This window comes from Sebastes umbrosus, chromosome 1 (assembly GCF_015220745.1).
Source record: "Sebastes umbrosus isolate fSebUmb1 chromosome 1, fSebUmb1.pri, whole genome shotgun sequence".
NCBI lineage: Eukaryota > Metazoa > Chordata > Actinopteri > Perciformes > Sebastidae > Sebastes > Sebastes umbrosus.
Window position 1 is genome coordinate 29,875,874 of NC_051269.1, and position 20,673 is coordinate 29,896,546.

At 42.6% G+C, this 20,673-nt stretch overlaps 2 protein-coding genes across 2 annotated transcripts; both read left to right on the forward strand.

Annotated features, from left to right (window-relative positions):
• The first annotated feature begins 7,678 nt into the window (after nt 1–7,678).
• Nucleotides 7,679–11,105, forward strand: LOC119498945 (acidic mammalian chitinase-like). Its single transcript, XM_037788101.1, has 11 exons — nt 7,679–7,789; nt 7,879–7,908; nt 8,000–8,201; nt 8,297–8,353; nt 8,443–8,608; nt 8,988–9,112; nt 9,565–9,688; nt 9,775–9,957; nt 10,245–10,364; nt 10,450–10,588; nt 10,674–11,105. The coding sequence occupies exons 1-11, from the start codon at nt 7,765–7,767 to the stop codon at nt 10,949–10,951; spliced, it is 1,449 nt and encodes a 482-aa protein (XP_037644029.1). The 5' UTR covers nt 7,679–7,764; the 3' UTR covers nt 10,952–11,105.
• Nucleotides 11,106–15,023: 3,918 nt separating this feature from the next.
• Nucleotides 15,024–18,511, forward strand: LOC119500225 (acidic mammalian chitinase-like). The gene is made up of 11 exons (XM_037789894.1): nt 15,024–15,134; nt 15,224–15,253; nt 15,345–15,546; nt 15,642–15,698; nt 15,788–15,953; nt 16,569–16,693; nt 17,144–17,267; nt 17,354–17,536; nt 17,824–17,943; nt 18,029–18,167; nt 18,253–18,511. Exons 1-11 carry the CDS (start codon nt 15,110–15,112, stop codon nt 18,492–18,494), a joined length of 1,413 nt encoding a protein of 470 aa, XP_037645822.1. The 5' UTR covers nt 15,024–15,109; the 3' UTR covers nt 18,495–18,511.
• Nucleotides 18,512–20,673: the final 2,162 nt, after the last annotated feature.

Consider the following 20,673-nt stretch of genomic DNA (forward strand, 5'->3'; position numbering starts at 1 on the left):
ATAAAACCCCCAAATGTGCATAAATACTAAATTATTTTATCACTTCAACCACCACCTTTTTTTGCCCAACTCTACTGTATTGATTGCTGCGAAAGTATTCAGAAATTATTAAATAAAAGACAAATTTCAATGAAAGTTTTATTCGATGTGCGTTAAACATGATTAAACATTTAGTCCGTCTGAAGGGACTTGACATCCGGAGTATTTACTGGGTCAAACGATGCTGGCAGCTGCCAGAAACGTGCATGAAGACATGCATTTTTTATTTTAGCACTTAGAGCTTATTAAATGATGTGCTTGTGAAGAGTGAAGAGATGAGTATATAAACACAGCCTCTGGTCAGTGATGAAAAATGACTGAATCACACAGACTTTTGCAGTATGAAAGAAAAACTGAAAAACTTGTTCACATTTACAGAGAGTAGCGGTGGAGAGGATATGTGTGTATTTGAGTGGGTGTGTGTTAACTGAAAATCAGATCAACTGAAATCGTTCACTGGTTGTGAAAGAGTAAAAAACGGATAGAGAGTCTGCAGAATATACTGTGAGGCGAAAAAAATAGAGATTGAACAGAAAAGAACTGTGGAGTTAGTCAACTAAAAAGTATGAAGCATTTTTGCATCTTGTGGGCTTATATGTGTGTGTATATGTATATATATATGTATATATATACTGTATATGTGTGTATTATTGTGTATATGTGAAACAGTTTGACTTGGCTCTCTGATGGCTTTCCCCTTCATTTGCTTGATTCATTCAGGAGCCAACACACAAAAGCACACACACCCACATGCCCGGCTGACTGAAAGGCAGCAAGGATAAGTGGTAGCTCGCTGAAAGGAAGGGAGAGAGAGGAGGTCGCCATAGCAACACCGGGGGGTTGTCGCTTTTATTGGAGAAAAGAAAATCAGCTCTGCCTTATCCTCCCATCTCACTCTCCTCACTCTTTCAGTTCTCCTTTCTCTGTATCACCTTTCTGGTTTTTTTTCACTTCGTTTTTCCACGAGCTGACGTCAACTGCCGGGGACGTGAAAATTCAAGTCACGTCTGGTGTTCAAATCCTTTCTCATTAGCGCTTTGATTTAGCAACATGGCTGAAGATGCAGTATCATGAATGATGCTGTAGTTTTTTTTATTGCTCTGCTGAATGAACAAAATGTTTTTGTAAAAGTGCAAATCTGTACTGAAAAATAACAATGAGCGTGTCTCATATTTTAAAATGACAGTGTGTAGGATTTGGCGGCATCTAGCGGTGTGGTTGCAGATTGCAACCAACTGAGTACCCCTCCGCTCACTCCTCCCTTTCCAAGACTGCGGTAGCGCGAGCCGCTGAATGCAAAACCGTAGTAACGCCGCTAAGAAGCCATCCTTACCATAATAATTATATTTTGTCTGAGGCCCACGTTAACGCACTTTCACAAGCGTGTCGGAGAATTACGGTGGCCCTCAGGTAACGTAGAAACGCCAAGGCTCTCTCTTCAGCCAGTGTTTGGTTTGAGCAACATGGCGGACTCTGTGAAGAGGACCCGCTCCCTATGTAGATATGAAGGGTTCATTCTAAAGGCCCAGACACAACAACCCAACATGAAAGAACTAGCGGCGACGAAGGTGAACCTTTGAGTCACCTCATGTCGCCTTTGTTTTGGCCAAAAAGTTGCACTCAAACACACCACAAAGACTACAGCTGGCGACAAACTACCAAGTACGTCCTGCACCTAAGTGAGATGAATTAACTCTCAACACCAGCAGGTCGCGGTAGTCTGTATTAGTCATTCAAAAAGGGAAACCGGAAGACAGAGGACTGCGGCTATACCAGCCGTTGTTATGATACGTGTGTGGAAAAACGCGTCGTCTGCCGATCATTTTCACACCACTCTCACTCACCACTTACTGTAGCTTCATTCCAGATGGCCGTGTTGTTGTGAAAATATCCATGTATTTGAATGATCAGATGAGATGAAGATGAAAAATGAGAAGAGCCTTCTGTGTTTTTCCTCTTGAATTTACTTGTTTGCTTGCTTTCCTCACCTCCGTTTCTCTTCTCGTGCACTGATTCGTTTAAGCTGAACCGCCAAGCAGAGTGATTTCTCTCACCGACGGGCGCTGCCGCCGCCGCCGCCGCCGCCGCCGCCGCCGCCGCAGATTCAACACGGGTAGACTAGAGCCGAAGGTGTGGGACATACCAAAAATCTAGGACGTCACAGACGGCCCATAACTGTCCGCAGCCGACCGTTGGCTTGGTGTTTCAGGGCCTTTAGCTAACGAAAACACAACGATTCTCAGTTTCAGGTGATTATACACTAATGAAAACATAGTTATGAATATTAAATTCCATTTCTGCTAATAGATCCCCCACAATGCTAAACACTGTTCCTTTAAGAATACAACGTAGAATTAAAGTACTTGTACCTCATCCTTGCCGCAATAGTGAGACTGAGACAGAGACTGACAGTGTCCTGAGACCATTTGACAAATATTTGAGTGTGTTTTCAGCTGTCGGTGAGTCAAGGTCCTAAATCACATTCACTGATATTATTAGTAAATTGACTCTTTGTTCTGAGTACATCTGAACAGAAGCAAGCGTATCTGTCAAGTTTAGGAATGTGACTCATATATCAGGAAACACACAGTGTGCACACACTCACACACACACACACACACACTCACACACACACGCACACACGCACACACACACACACACACACACACACGGTTGGGTGCAAAAATCCCAACGGCACATGATATCCTATAACAGGTTGCATGTGAAAATGTGGTATGCTATATACACGGCACAGCATCCCTTCCTTCCCCATCACAGCACGCCGTATGAATTCTGTTCACATGCGGACCAGCTGGACCCGGGAACACTCAAGGACTCACGGACAACCCTCCCACGTCATAACAGCTAAATGCATATGTGAGGTTTTGAGAGTGTGTGCACGCATAGAAACATGTCAGAGAGAAAATGATTGAGAATTTGCTGCCATGGTGACGAGCCCGGCAGTATCTAACAGCAAAGGGTTGTCGAGAAGCCCGTTGCAGGAGGGGAGCCGGGTGAGGGTGGAGGTGGGGGGATAGAGGGAATCAACACTGAGTGCTACTCACAGTTTGCACAGTATTCACATTTTGATCATGTTTGTGTGTCCTCATACTGTCCACACAGTTAAATGCTTTTTGACATCCTTCCAGACTAAATCAGAAAAGAAAAAAAACACAATTGGAGGCTTGTTATGCCTTAAAATATGCACTCCTACGTCTCCGAGGAAGATCACAGGCTCAAGAATAATCACACACTTTAGAGAGAAACTGCTAATTGTACAACTTAGTCAAACCGGCTCCCCTGCTGGGATAGACCTGAACATAAAAATGAATGTATTATAATTACAGAGATTCACCATTATTCTGTAGTATATGTTGTTTTATACAGCAGATGGGTGTAGTTCAGTGGCTTCTTCTTCCTGTCTCTGCAAAGACAACGTGATTTATCACGATTAATCATCATTTCCATGTGTCATATTTCAATTAACTAGCACAGCGTGTGTGTGTGTGTGTGTGTGTGTGTGTCGGTGTGTGTGTGTATGTGTGTGTGTACTGCGTGGGAGATGGCAACAGGTCTGTGTTTATCAGCCGGCTCTCTGTGCACGGTTGCCATGGTGAAAGAGTTTGCGGTTCAGTAAGTTCAATGTAATTCATCTCTACAGTAAAAAAAGACGTGTTGTTTTGTTTCAGAGGTTAAGACCGGTCTTGCTCGCAGCGTAGGCTACATGAGCGTTTTGACCATTTCAAAGAGCAGATGACATCACTGGAGGGGGAACTCAACTGCTTCCAAGAATAAATAGTCTCTCTAGTTTCTCGTTCTTGACCATCTTATACAAAATGGACCATAATGGACTCTGCACATGTAGCTTATTGGCTCTCTCTGGTGGTGAGATTTGGTAGTGTGTCTAACACTCAGGTCATGTTGCAACAAAACAATCATGCACATACTGTACATCATTATTTTAAATATTGGCACAAAATTCACTCAATTACATCCTCCAACAGCATTCAAATCACTTCTGCTGACATATAAAGGAAAACTCTGAGGGGAGATTTCAAAGTGCCCACATATTAAAGATACAGTGTGTAGGATTTGACAGCATCAAGTGTTGTGGTTGTAGATTGCAAACAACTGAGAACTCCTCCGTTCACTCCTCCCTTTCCAAGACTGCGGTAACGTTAAACCTGGGTAACGCCGCTCGCCTCGCTCAGAGTCCATCCTTACCATAATAACACTACTTTAGGAGCAACGGAAGTCAGACGGCGGCTGGCGGTACCACGGTTTTACACTCTGCGGCTCACGTTACTGCAGTTACACAAGCGTGTCGGAGAACTACGGTGGCCTTCAGGTAACGTAAAAACGTGAAAGGCTCTCTCTAGAGCCAGTGTTTGTAATTTTTATTTTCAGGTGATTATACACTAATGTACAGATGTTCAATTTCTGCTAATAGATCCCCCAAAATGTTACGCACTGTTCCTTTAAAACTACAATCCTACCAGATATGTCCACACCGTTGGAAAAAAGAAACTTTTTAAAATGGACCCATAACACATTGCCGTTTGAATCATGATTCAACAGTGATGCAAACATACAAAACAATGACAAAATGTAGACTTCAGTGTGGCTTGAATGAACTGCACTATGCTGAAACTATTATGCAATAGGTTGATATTTTTCACACTTTGTTTATCAAGTAGTTTAGCACTGAGTTGTTGCTAGCAGGGATAATAGTTTGCGGCTGACACTTAAATTAGATTTAGAGTGAAAAACAATTGAAATTAAGGACTGGCTGCGCTGCTCAGAGGTGATTATGTGTTTATTGGAAATGGCATGTGTGGAAACCTGTTTAGCAATCCACATAGCAGATACTGCAGTGGTGATGGTATGTCTTGTTTTTAATTTGGAAATCCCAGCAGTGTGGGTCTGGGGTCGCTCCACCACTTTGGTCCAGTTATTATGCAACAGGGAAATTAAGAACCAATACACAAGGTCTCCAGAAGATTAATCCTAATAACTTTGGCGATCCTGTGACTTTTTAGTGCCACCAGCAGATCACTTATCCACTGAAATGATCCAGTATAGCTTTTTCTCAAGTACCAATTAGTTGATGTTTTAGGTTTATAGTGAAATGCCTTTACATGTATAAGATAAATTAGCAAAACGTTTGCGCAGACTTTCATGAATACAGTAGTGCCACCAGCAGGTCAAATCTTTGCCCACTACGTCGGTTTAAAACCAAATAATGGAAGAATTATATATGACATTCCTATGTAGCTGTACTTTGTACAATAACGCGCTAAATTTAAATGGTGGTGAACATGGCTTATAACTCAAAGCACTGCTAAGTACAGCCTTACAGAGCTGCTGGCATGTAGACTCTTAGTTTCTAGTCTTAATCAAAACAAAAAAATCTTAATGTGATAAGTAATTGTTTGGGTTTTTATTGTTTAGTTAAAAAGCAGGCATCCAAAGATCCATAAACACACTGAGATATACTGTATGCAGTATATATCAGGTTTAATCCATCACACACCAAATACTTGGTACTTTAATAATAATTATAATATCATAATATAATAATTGGTACTTATCTCTCATTGAGAGGGGGCTCATCTTATCCCTCTAACAGAGCTGAGCCACACAGCTGGAGAACATTTGAGCTCTAGAGCACTTCTCCGCTCTACTGTGAAGAGACCTTTGTAATCTGCACTTTCAAACCTTGCCACTTTAAAATAATAATGTGTGTGTGGTAGTTATGAAGCCTGGCTACATCATTTTGATGTTTTTGTGTCATTTAATCCTCACAACACCACTAATTAATCCTGGGACATATATTCTGTATACATTAATTTATAATTGCAAATTTCCCCACTTTGGGACTAATAAAGGAATATCTTATCTTATCTCTTACTGTACCTTTAGGATAATATAAGTGTGCATGGGGCTCGAAGGTTGCTAGTTTGAATCTGTGCCCTGGTTGGAAAATGTGATGAATAAGTAACACTCTCCCCATCCACACTAAGAGAGGTGTTGTCCATTGTCAACCTGTTATTCCAGTTCAACCAGTGGTCACCAGTAAAATATTGTGGTTGTATTGGGTCGCGGCTAGAGGGTAACATGCAAATTGCGAAATTTTTGCAAGATGGTTTGAGGTTAGGCGTTGACCTTGAATGGTTAAGGTCAGGCGGGCGGCGAGTCTCGCAAGAGTTTTTGCAAGTTTTCACAATTTGCGGGTTACCTTCTAGACGCAACCTCCCAGGTGCCGTTATGAAGCAGGCTGCTGCTGGACCTTGTTAACGTTGCCTGGGTTAGTACAGGTTGAAATATATACTGTATTATTATCTCGTCCACACCCATAAAAAGCTGCTATAAATGCTTAATCTAAAGTTGTTTCCTGCCGCTTCTCTTAGTTTTTGTTTTCTTTCAAATGTTGTGGATATATAAAGCAGGGGTACGTTTAGTTGGTTAGTTTATTTTATTTCTGTGTCATGCCAAACATCTGGCCCATCCCACATGGGATTACAAGACACACTGTTTTACAGAACATTCATCTTCCGGTAATACATATATACCAAAAGCAAAAGAGCAGAAAAAATTAAATAAAATACCACATTATAAAGTACCTCGAACGGTTACTAATTTCCCAATCCACGTAGCAATACAATCCCCAAACTGCTGAGCCACATTCAAGGACAGGAAAGGACAAAAAGCCTGTTGCCTCTCTGCAGTGTGACGGACAGCAAGGTTCATTCCAGGTGATATCTAAACCATGTCTGAGGGTGATAAGGCATGTAGCAGAGAGAACTTAAAGATAACCGAATAAACAACAGTATCAAACAACTTTTGTGTAAATGGAAAATGGTACAACACAAATTTTGCTGTCTAAGAACTATTGGGTTACTTGTGGGAGACAAGTTTCATATACACGTTTTAGTTCAATAAATAAGCACAGTCTGTATTTTATGTAGGTGAGATAAATGAGTGATTTCATTGAATAAGTTAATTAATAGTAATATGCTAAAAGGTTAAAAGTCATTTAATGATAATTTGATTTAATTCATCTTGATGTAAGGTCCTTTATGTGTTACTTTGTAAAGGCAACAATAAGCTTTCTGTTAGATTGGTAAGTAGGTTCTTGTGCTTATTGAGGTAAAAACAGTGGTTTTGTTCAGTCTAGGCTCAAGTTAAGGACCTAGCCACACAATTTTCTCACCGTAGTACAGTTTGCTTATTAGGAGAACTTAGCTTTGAATACTCCTGTAAGAAGATACTACAAAACTGTGGAAGTTTTCCCTTTTCAAGTAAATATACATGAGTAAATCCAAGGCGACCGTTGAGCTTCAACCCTCACATTACTTATAAATATTATAAATATTCATAAACCAGTGATGTACTCACAATATGTAAACACTTGGTGGAAATATGGAGCAAAGGGTAAACTTAAAAAACAAAATGCTGTTGGAGTGACCTGCACTTTTGACCAACAACAATAACCTTGAAAAAAGCTAATTTAATCAGATCGTATCATTATCAGAAGGCACTTGAAAGTTATCAGTGCTTTACGTAAATCCAGTGCGACAAACAAACAAACGAATGAGTTCGACTTTTGAGTTTTGCTGAAAAGGCAAACCATATCAAAGATATGTTTCAGATAATGCAGATACAGGGAAAGACCGGGGTGTATAAAAGAGTCCGCCGGTCTTCAGTTCGTTGTACAGAAGCACCATGGGCAAACTACTCATCTGCGTTGGTAAGCTGAGCTCCTTGCTCATAGCAACTTTTCAAACTTTGTTCTTACAAACTTAAATTCATGTCTAATTCTGTCTCCTCTCTCTGCAGGACTGGCTCTCCTGCTGCACGTGCAGCTAGGTAAATATATCCTTTATCCATTCAGTGTTGGTGTGTAGACGTCTTTTATGTTGGCGACATAATGTAAGAGCAATTGTTCCACATGTTGCAGGATCATCCTACATCCTCTCCTGTTATTTCACTAACTGGGGACAGTACCGTCCCGGAGCAGGTAAGTATTTCCCCACCAACGTTGACCCATGTCTCTGTGACCACCTCATCTACGCCTTCGCTGGAATGGACGGCAACATGATCAAGACCTACGAGTGGGACGATGAGAAACTCTACGGACAGTTCCAGGCCCTGAAGAACGAGTTAGTACACACTCATATTGATAGTGTGACACATTAATACACATTAGCATGCATGAAGTGTGAGAGGTTAACGTGGATGCTTTTGCTGCTTACAGTAACAGCAACCTGAAGACTCTGCTGGCCATCGGAGGCTGGAACTTTGGAACTGCAAAGTAAGTCGTGATGAAATGAGGATCAATACTCTCACCGAGAGGAACCTGTAGTACAGGTGGAAGCACTGTGACTGTCTTCTTGTCTCCAGGTTCACCGCTATGGTTTCCTCTCCTGCCAACCGTCAGACCTTCATCACCAGCGTGATCAAGTTCCTGCGCCAGTACCAGTTTGATGGTCTGGATATCGACTGGGAGTACCCTGGATCTCGTGGCTCCCCATCTCAGGATAAGGCGCGCTACACCGTCCTGGTCCAGGTCAGTCATATTGCTATTAAATGTCTTGGCTTAGAATGGCTTGTCTTTCGTTGGCTTAGAATGAGCCGTTTATATCTACATAGGAAGCGGGTCCTCTTCACAGAGCCGGCCGCCATGTCTCTACAGTAGCCCAGAACGGACAAACCCAACACTGGCTCTAGATAGGGCCATTCGTGTTTTCATGTTTTCGCCTCGGCCACTGTAGTTCTCCTACAAGCTTGGCACATGGTTTCACGTTCACGTTTCAGTTGGTTGCAACCTCACTGCTAGATGCCGCCATATCCTACACACGGCATCTTTAAACTAAAGGTTATACTCTACAAAGCTTTCTCAGATTCGCACAGCACCTGTAACTGTTTCTCTCCTCGCCCATCTGTAGGAGCTGATGAGCGCCTTTGAGGAGGAGGGCAAGAAGACCAACCGTCCCCGTCTGATGCTGACTGCTGCTGTCTCTGCTGGAAAGGGAACCATCGACTCCGGATACCAGATTTCCGCGATTGGAGCGTAAGAACATGATCAGACACATGCAAAACAATACGAACCCTCACATCTGTTGTATAGAAGACTAGAGCTGCAACGATTAATCGATTAGTTGTTAACTATTCAATTATTCGGCAACTATTTAGATCGATTTATATACATTTAAAAAAAAGAAAAAAAGTCAAAATTCTCTGATTCCAGCTTCTTAAATGTGAATATTTTCTGGTTTCTTTACTCCTCTATGACAGTAAACTGATTATCTTTGAGTTGTGGACAAAACAAGACATTTGAGGGCGTCATCTTGGGCTTTGGGAAACACATTTTTCACCATTTTCTGACATTTTATAGACCAAACAACTAATCGATTAATCGAGAAAATAATCAACAAATGAATCGACAATGAAAATAATCATTAGTTGCAGCCCTGTAGAAGACAGCCATGACTAAACATTAATCTTCACTGTCTTGTTTGCCAGTGTGCTGGACTACTTCCACGTCATGACCTATGACTTCCACGGTTCTTGGGAGCACAATGTCGGAGAGAACAGCCCTCTGTACAAGGGCCCCGCTGACCAGGGCTCCATGATCTACTTCAACGTGGTGAGTGAGGGCTCCTGCTGGGAATTAATCATCATTAAATTACAGAACAGATACTCACGCTGGCCTGCATACTCTCTCGTGTGTAGGACTATGCCATGAACTACTGGAAGAGCAACGGTGCCCCAGCTGAGAAGCTGCTGGTTGGTTTCCCCACCTACGGCCACACCTTCCGCCTGGCTTCCTCTAACACTGCTGTGGGAGCTCCCGCCAGTGGAGCCGGAGCTGCTGGACCTTTCACCCGTCAGGCTGGCTTCTGGGCCTACTATGAGGTCTGTGCTTCTTTTTTTTCTGAAACTGTGTGAGCATGCATATACCATAGACTGTATATAATGATGACAAACACTACTGTGCAGACTCTGGCTCCAAATGATGTCAAAATCTCAAGATGGCAACTCCCGCATCCAGGATATTTTGGCTTCGCTTCTGTACAGTGGGAGGAAGTGGAGACGCGTCGTCCATCTTTATATACAGTCTATGGCCTATACTATAAGACAGGACAACATACTGTGTGCAAACGTATTGTGTAGACTCCTAACCTTAATCTCTCTCCCATCAGATTTGCACTTTCCTGAAGCAGGGAGCCACTCAGGCTTGGGACAGCCAACAGGATGTGCCATATGCCTTCAAGGCCGGAACCTGGGTCGGATATGACAACGTTAAGAGCTTCAATATCAAGGTATGAAGTTGTATTACAATAATAAAATTCCTGTCACAAACATTTATGTTTTAAGGTTATTTAACACTTGGTTTCACCTCTACAGATTCAGTGGCTGAAGCAGAGCGGTTTCGGTGGAGCCATGGTGTGGAGTTTGGATCTGGACGACTTCAGCGGCACTTTCTGCGGCCAGGGAAGATACCCCCTGATCAACACCATCAAGAGCGGACTGGGAACTGGAGCTAGTACGCATGAAACACATATCCTATGGTTAAAAAAAACATAATGAGGCTGTTTCCATGTTTTAAATTCTCTATTTTCTTTCCCTAGCCTGCAAGTCTCGTGTTGACCCCCTGCCGCCAGTCACACCAACCGCGCACGCTCAGCCCGTGCCCGGCGGCGGTGGCAGCAGCGGCGGTGGCAGCAGCAGCGGCGGCGGCAGCAGCAGCGGCGGATCTGGATTCTGCGCTGGCAAGTCTAACGGACTCTACCCTGACCCAACCAACAAGAACCACTTCTATGAGTGCAGCATGGGAAATACCTATGCCCAGCACTGTGCTGCCGGCCTCGTGTTCGACGACAGCTGCAAGTGCTGCAACTGGGCCTAAACCATCCACGGTTGAACTTCATACCGGTTGTTTTCAGTTAGGAGCTGGGTCAGCTATCATGTAACATAAGACCATCCAACTAAGGCCCATTCAAGAACAGCTCTGTAACACCTGTCACTGATCCAACCTGAATAAAATATCACATTGAAAGCAACTTCAGATCTCTGATGGTTTTGTGTGTCTCGTGTATGTTTCTAGTCAGTGAAATAATAAAACCTCAAATCACTGAATGAAAATTAAGTTATTCAGTGAAGAATAATGTTGATTATCAAACATGAGCAACACAATTTTTTTATCTTTTCACTCCGGTATCCCACACAGCAGAACATCAAAAACTGTGTATATAACAAGAAAAGGCAAACAGCAATAGTCACTGCAGACAAAATCAGGATAGTTCAGCAAAATGCAGTAAAATACAGTAGCAGAAAGACAAATGCAACAACAGAGGTTACAACGAGTACATATTCCCATTAAAACTCATGCGTGCACAGCATTACAATTGCTATAAATTGTAAAACATGAACACTGTCTCAATATCCTGTCCTTACTTTATTACCCTGTGGCTCCATTAAACGAAATAAGATACATTAAAGGTACAGTGTTGTAGGGATTTGGCAGGAACAGGTTTGGTTATTAGCAAATTAATTAATAAATAATAATAAAATTATTATTATTAATAAAAATTATCATAAACATTAATAATAAACGGGGAACCACCCTGGAATCAGGGACCAATAACCAAAACATTAATATAGTCTCATTAAATATACTAAACTATCAATTTGGAACGTTGATTAATAATTAAATTAATAACTATAACCAAAATAGATAGTAAAGGTTGAAGGATATCGGAGTTCTTGACATAGCAGAGGTTGGTATTATTCACTCTTGTACAACATTAAACAGACCAGCATGTATATTCCACAAACATGTATTTACAAGATAATAAAGGTTTAAAACACAATATTAATCTAACCAAATAACTAAACTAAACAAACCAAACAAAGTGTGTGAGCATGTGTGTGTGTGTGTGTGAGAGAGAGAGAGGGAGAGAGACAAGATGGCTGGCTACTTGTCTCAGGATGTCTGAATGGCCTACAGACAAAATGGCGAGCACTGTAAAACTACAAAGATGGCGGGATCAAAGATGGCCGCCAACATGTCACCACGTGGCCTCTTTGTTCTTCGGAGCACATGTGCTCAGGAAGGACAAAGAGGGGGGTGATGTGGGGGGTTAAGATTATCTGAAGCTGTATGTTTATATTTAAGACTAATTCACAGTTTATGTATGTGATCTTAATGTGTGTCAGATATGTAGCGGGTTAGAAAAGATGGTTAGTTTGCATGCAAGACCTTGTCTATGTGAAGCATAAACTAAACACATCAGATGTGGCAAAGCCAGCTACCCGAATATCTTAACTACAAATAATATCACAACAGTCAAACTCAATGAATAACATGAAACCAAATCAATACAAGTACATTCTAGAAATCAAAGTTGAACAGTCTTGTTCAGCCATGTGCAATTGCTACTGCTAAGGTAAGCCCAGTACATTACCAATCCATGGAAGAAAAGGGTTTGTAATTCCATGTGCTGAAGTTGTGGTTCCAAGTCAAAGATGTCGTCTTTGCTGTGCTCAAATCAAGTTGTGCAGATTGGAGGAAGCTGATCGCTCCAATACTTTCTTCCCAGCAGCTTGATAGCTTGGTGCTAACTTCCTTGCGGTTGTTGCTTGAAGTTAGTAGGTAAAAAGGCAGGCTCTCGCGTCTTCTGCCTTAGAAGATCCTTGTGTGCCTATGGCTGTTTCCTAACAGGCCATAGATCGGAGCAGAGCTGCTTCTGGTCCGGAGAGCAGCAGCTCACCTTCAGCAGGGCCGAAGGGTGAGGAGGGGTGAAGAAGGAGCAGAAAGAGGAGGAACAAAGAGATTCCTCTGGTTTTGTCCTCGGTGAATTTCACACCTGTGTGTGAATGCTAAAGTAGCCAATGGCTACTGAGCTGAGTCCTCAGTCAATGGCTACTGAGCTGAGCTGAGTCCATGGGTCAAGGATCATGTTACTGAGTTCATGTGGTCACTTGCCACCAGTCACATTGGTGGGTCCCTACAGTGTGTAGGATTTTGTGACATCTAGTGGTGTGGTTGCAGATTGCAACAAACTGAGTACCTCTCCGCTCACTCCTCCCTTTCCAAGACAGCGATTACCTGAGCTACCGAGTGCCAAACCGTGGTAACATCATTCGCCTCACTCAGAGACCATCCTTACCATAATAACACTATTTAAGGAGCAACGGAAATCAGACGGTGGCTCACGTTACCACAGATTCACAAGCATGTTGGAGAACTACGGTGGCCTTCAGATAATGTGAAAACATGAAAGGCGCTGTTCGGTTTGTCCGTTCTGGGCTACTGTAGAAACATAGTGGAGCAACATGGCGGACTCCGTGAAAAGCAAGCCTCGAAAGAGCACCGGTCGTTGATCCCAATTTTCGTAATGGCCAAACGGCGGTACTACAACTTCCGTGTCCCTCACAGGATGCCACTTGGCCCAAAAATACTTTTTCCCACAGACTTACATTGGGAAAGAGACGTCTGTAACTCAGCGGATAATTTTTTTTTTTGGGTGAATCAACTTCCAAGTACGAACACTTGAATAGTCCTTGTTTAAATAATTAGGTCCTAAAAGTTGTAAAATGCACTAATAGCCAAATCCAGAGTTATTCCATGTGACGGAGCGGACTGCGCCTGCTCCATGGGCCCAATGAATGCGGAAGATCTCCGGAAGATTTGGGTACTTTTCCACTCGGAAGTCGAGCCATTTTGGCATCATGCGCCACTGAGCAACTTTCAAAGGAATGAACGGGGCCCCGCCTCCAATACTGTATCCAGTTCTCTTAATACATCCATGGGACCCGCTCCCTATGTAGATATGAAGGGCTCGTTCTAAGCTAATGTAAGACAGGTTTCTTGTTTCCTTAACTATAAACTTTACTTTACTTTACGTTACTTAATTAAGCTACTGTAGGGCTGTGGGTAAACCAAGAGAATGGGGAGATTTTAGTCTGTGCAACAGGATCCACTTTAATGTCTCAACTCAAGCGTAGGACAACTGAACACCCATAACCAAAAAGGTGGCACATCACTTCTTACTTCATATCACCCCGCCAATCTTAATCATCACTCACCTTACAAACAAGTAAGGTGTGCCATATTATATAGTTCCAGATCTAACTTTAGGAGCAGAATACAATATGTATACTGTGTAAAATAAATCTTTACAAAAATAAATCTTATCTTACACTAACGGAAACTCAATGATTCTTAGTTTCAGGTGATTATACACTAATGAAAACATAGTTATGAATATTATATTCCATTTCTGCTAATAGATCCCCCGAAATGTTACACACTGTTCCTTTAAAACGTGCACACACCACTACCATTGCTGTCATTTTCAAACATAAATACTGTCTCAATATCTTTTCCTTACTTTATTACCCTGTGGCTCCATAAATTGAAATAAGATAAATTAAAAGGAAGGAAGATAAAAAAGAAAAACAAAAGGAAAAAGCACATATTAAAACTAATTTATGAAGTACTTCCTATAATACTAGTAGTGATCAGCTGTTAGAAGGATGACGTCACCGCCCACCTGTCACTCATGTTTCTACAGGTTAATGCCCACAATCATCCAATCATCCAATCACAGACCTCCAAACAAACCGCGCAGTATGAAACTAACCACGTTAGTTAAATCCAAGGCGACCGTTGAGCTTCAACCCCCCACATTACTTAGAAATATTATAAATATTCATAAACCAGTGATGTACTCACAGTACTTAAACACTTGGTGGAAATATGGAGCAAAGTGTAAACTTAAAAACCAAAATGCTGTTGGAGTGACCTGCACTTTTGACCAACAACAATAACCTTGAAAAAAGCTAATTTAATCAGATCGTATCATTATCAAAAGGCACTTGAAAGTTATCAGTGCTTTACGTAAATCCAGTGCGTCAGACAAACAAACGAATGAGTTTGACTTTTGAGTTTTGCTGAAAAGGCAAACCATATCAAAGATATGTTTCAGATAATGCAGATACAGGGAAAGACCGGGGTGTATAAAAGAGTCCGCCGGTCTTCAGTTCGTTGTACAGAAGCACCATGGGCAAACTACTCATCTGCGTTGGTAAGCTGAGCTCCTTGCTCATAGAAACTTTTCAAACTTTGTTCTTACAAACTTAAATTCATGTCTAATTCTGTCTCCTCTCTCTGCAGGACTGGCTCTCCTGCTGCACGTGCAGCTAGGTAAATATATCCTTTATCCATTCAGTGTTGGTGTGTAGACGTCTTTTATGTTGGCGACATAATGTAAGAGCAATTGTTCCACATGTTGCAGGATCATCCTACATCCTCTCCTGTTATTTCACTAACTGGGGACAGTACCGTCCCGGAGCAGGTAAGTATTTCCCCACCAACGTTGACCCATGTCTCTGTGACCACCTCATCTACGCCTTCGCTGGAATGGACGGCAACATGATCAAGACCTACGAGTGGGACGATGAGAAACTCTACGGACAGTTCCAGGCCCTGAAGAACGAGTTAGTGCACACTCATATTGATAGTGTGACACATTAATACACATTAGCATGCATGAAGTGTGAGAGGTTAATGTGGATGTTTTTGCTGCTTACAGTAACAGCAACCTGAAGACTCTGCTGGCCATCGGAGGCTGGAACTTTGGAACTGCAAAGTAAGTCGTGATGAAATGAGGATCAATACTCTCACCGAGAGGAACCTGTAGTACAGGTGGAAGCACTGTGACTGTCTTCTTGTCTCCAGGTTCACCGCTATGGTTTCCTCTCCTGCCAACCGTCAGACCTTCATCACCAGCGTGATCAAGTTCCTGCGCCAGTACCAGTTTGATGGTCTGGATATCGACTGGGAATACCCTGGATCTCGTGGCTCCCCATCTCAGGATAAGGCGCGCTACACCGTCCTGGTCCAGGTCAGTCATATTGCTATTAAATGTCTGGCTATAGATGAAGTACACAAGCCACCATTACTGTGGTTATACACTGTATATAGGATTCTATATACAGTATAATCTGTCCAAGAGATTTCATTGAACTTTATATTATAGTATATGTTGAAAATATAGTCATCGAATGCCATTAAAGGAACAGTGTGTAACATTTAGGGGAATCTATTGGCATATATAGAATTTAATATTAAAGTAGGCTATGTTTTCTTTAGTGTATAATCACCTGAAAATATGAATCATTGTGTTTTTGTTAGCTTAGAATGAGCCGTTTATATCTACATAGGAAGCGGGTCCTCTCCACAGAGCCGGTCTCCGTGTTTCTACAGTAGCCCAGAACGGACAAACCCAACACTGGCTCTAGATAGGGCCATTCGTGTTTTCATGTTTTCGCCTCGGCCACTGTAGTTCTCCTACACGCTTGGCACATGGTTTCACGTTCACGTTTCAGTTGGTTGCAACCTCACTGCTAGATGCCGCCATATCATACACACGGCACCTTTAAACTAAAAGTTATAATCTACAAAGCTTTCTCAGTTTCGCACAGCACCTTTAACTGTTTCTCTCCTCACCCATCTGTAGGAGCTGATGAGCGCCTTTGAGGAGGAGGGCAAGAACACCAACCGTCCCCGTCTGATGCTGACTGCTGCTGTCTCTGCTGGAAAGGGAACCATCGACTCTGGATACCAGATTTCCGCGATTGGAGCGTAAGAACATGATCAGACACATGCAAAACAATACGGACCCTCACATCTGTTGTATAGAAGACTAGAGCTGCAGCGATTAATCGATTAGTTGTTAACTATTCAATTATTCGGCAACTATTTTGATCGATTAATATACATTTTTTAAGAAAAGAAAAGTAAAAATTCTCTGATTCCAGCTTCTTAAATGTGAATATTTTCTGATTTCTTTACTCCTCTATGACAGTGAACTGAATGTCTTTGAGTGTGGACAAAACAAGACATTTGAGGGCGTCATCTTGGGCTTTGGGAAACACATTTTTCACCATTTTCTGACATTTTATAGACCAAACAACTAATCGATTAATCGAGAAAATAATCAACAAATGAATCGACAATGAAAATAATCATTAGTTGCAGCCCTGTAGAAGACAGCCATGACTAAACATTAATCTTCACTGTCTTGTTTGCCAGTGTGCTGGACTACTTCCACGTCATGACCTATGACTTCCACGGTTCTTGGGAGCACAATGTCGGAGAGAACAGCCCTCTGTACAAGGGCCCCGCTGATCAGGGCTCCATGATCTACTTCAACGTGGTGAGTGAGGGCTCCTGCTGGGAATTAATCATCATTAAATTACAGAACAGATACTCACGCTGGCCTGCATACTCTCTCGTGTGTAGGACTATGCCATGAACTACTGGAAGAGCAACGGTGCCCCAGCTGAGAAGCTGCTGGTTGGTTTCCCCACCTACGGACACACCTTCCGCCTGGCTTCCTCTAACACTGCTGTGGGAGCTCCCGCCAGTGGAGCCGGAGCTGCTGGACCTTTCACCCGTCAGGCTGGCTTCTGGGCCTACTATGAGGTCTGCGCTTCTTTTTTTTCTGAAACTGTGTGAGCATGCATATACCATAGACTGTATATAATGATGACGAACACTACTGTGCAGACTCTGGCTCCAAATGATGTCAAAATCTCAAGATGGCAACTCCCGCATCCAGGATATTTTGGCTTCGCTTCTGTACAGTGGGAGGAAGTGGAGACGCGTCGTCCATCTTTATATACAGTCTATGGCCTATACTATAAGACAGGACAACATACTGTGTGCAAACGTATTGTGTAGACTCCTAACCTTAATCTCTCTCCCATCAGATTTGCACTTTCCTGAAGCAGGGAGCCACTCAGGCTTGGGACAGCCAACAGGATGTGCCATATGCCTTCAAGGCCGGAACCTGGGTCGGATATGACAACGTTAAGAGCTTCAATATCAAGGTATGAAGTTGTATTACAATAATAAAATTCCTGTCACAAACATTTATGTTTTAAGGTTATTTAACACTTGGTTTCACCTCTACAGATTCAGTGGCTGAAGCAGAGCGGTTTCGGTGGAGCCATGGTGTGGAGTTTGGATCTGGACGACTTCAGCGGCACTTTCTGCGGCCAGGGAAGATACCCCCTGATCAACGCCATCAAGAGCGGACTGGGAACTGGAGCTAGTACGCATGAAACACATATCCTATGGTTAAAAAAAACATAATGAGGCTGTTTCCATGTTTTAAATTCTCTAATTTCTCTCCCCAGCCTGCAAGTCTCGTGTTGACCCCCTGCCTCCAGTGCCCCAGCCCAGCGGCGGTGGCAGCAGCAGCGGCGGCGGCAGCAGCAGCGGCGGATCTGGATTCTGCGCTGGCAAGTCTAACGGACTCTACCCTGACCCAACCAACAAGAACCACTTCTATGAGTGCAGCAAGGGAAATACCTATGCCCAGCACTGTGCTGCCGGCCTCGTGTTCGACGTCAGCTGCAAGTGCTGCAACTGGGCCTAAACCATCCACGGTTGAACTTCATACCGGTTGTTTTCAGTTAGGAGCTGGGTCAGCTATCATGTAACATAAGACCATCCAACTAAGGCCCATTCAAGAACAGCTCCGTAACACCTATCACTGATCCAACCTGAATAAAATATCACATTGAAAGCAACTTCAGATCTCTGATGGTTTTGTGTGTCTCGTGTATGTTTCTAGTCAGTGAAATAATAAAACCACAAATCACTGAATGAAAATTAAGTTATTCAATGAAGAATAATGTTGATTATCAAACATGAGCAACACAATTTTTTTATCTTTTCACTCCGGTATCCCACACAGCAGAACATCAAGAACTGTGTATATAATAAGAAAAGACAAACAGTAATAGTCACTGCAGACAAAATCAGGATAGTTCAGCATAAAGCAGTAAAATATGGTAGCAGAAAGACAAAGGCAACAACAGAGGTTACAACGAGTACATATTCCCATTAAAACTCATGCGTGCACAGCATTACAATTGTTATAATTTGTAAAACATAAATACTGTCTCAATATCCTGTCCTTACTTTATTACCCTGTGGCTCCATTAACCGAAATAAGATACATTAAAGGTGCAGTGTGTAGGATTTGTGGTGTGGTTGCAGATTGAAACCAACTGAGTACCCCTCCGCTCACTCCTCCCATTCCAAGACTGCGGTAACGTGAGCCGCCGAGTGACAAACCGTGGTAACGTCGTTCGCCTCACTCAGGGACCATCCTTACCATAATAACACTACTTGAGAAGCAACGGAAATCAGACGGCGGCTCACGTTACCGCAGTTTCACAAGCATTTTGGGGAACTACGGTGGCCTTCAGCTAACGTGAAAACATGAAAGGCGCTCTCTAGAGCCAGTGTTTTCGGTCTGTCCGTTCTGGGCTACTGTAGAAACATAGTGGAGCAACATGGCGGACTCCGTGAAGAACAAGCCGCCCAAGAAGAGTGCCGGTCGCTGATCCCAATTTTCGTAGTGGCCAAATACGACAACTTCACTGTCCTTCATGTGATGCCATTGGGCACGTGATGCCATTGGGCCAAAAAATGCTTTTCCCCACAGGCTGACATTGGGAAAGAGACCTCTGTAACTCAACGGACAATTTTTTTTTAGGTGAATCAACTTTATTTCTCTTCCTCCGTTCATGTGAATGAGACCCAGACCGAGGTTGGAGCGAGGGCTGGGAGGCGGAGTGAACAAGCCGTGACGACAGCGTGACGGCTGTGGCACCTTGATCGAGCCATGTGACCAGGCGGACACTACTGCGCCTATTCTATGGTCTCAATGAATGCGGAAGATCTCTGGAAGATTTGGGTACTTTTCCAGTCGGAAGTCGAGCCATTTTGGCATCACGTGCCACTGAGCAACTTTCATAGGAATGAACGGGGCCCCGCATTCAACACTGTATCCAATTCTCTTTATACATACATGGGACCCGCTCCCTATGTAGATATGAAGGGCTCATTCTAAGCTATCGAAAACACAACGATTTTTAGTTTCAAGTGATTATACACAAATGAAAACAGAGTTATGAATATTATATTCCATTTCTACTAATAGATCCCCTGAAATGTTTCACACTGTTCCTTAAAAATGTGCACACACCACTACCATTGCTGTCATTTTCAAACATAAATACTGTCTCAGCGGTGCCTCACGAAGTCCCTGAGGGTCATTAAGGACAACACCCCTCCCCCTCCCCCCACAACAGCCTGTTCTCCCTCCTGCCCTCTGGTAGAAGATACAGGACCCCCAGGACTCTCACCAGCAGACTGAGGAACAGTTTTTCCCCCAGGCTGTCAGACTTTTAAACAGATAAATCATACAACACTCTCTCCCTCACAAAAAGTGCAATGAACAAGTGCAATACATCTATCAATGCAATATGTGCAATATTGAAAAAAAAAAAAAAAATGCCTGTGCAATATTTTTATAGTATGCAACCTCTACTGCTCCCATATATATATATGTATATATATATATTTGCTTCTATAGTTACCATATACCAAGAACTTCCTTTATTATTATACTGTATATTATTTGTAAATACACTATTATTTTTATTTTTATTTTATTTATTTTTTTTGCTACCTAACTTAACTTAAAGGAGCTTCCCAGCAAAAAGTATTTCACACGATTGTACTTGATAACCAGTGTGACAATA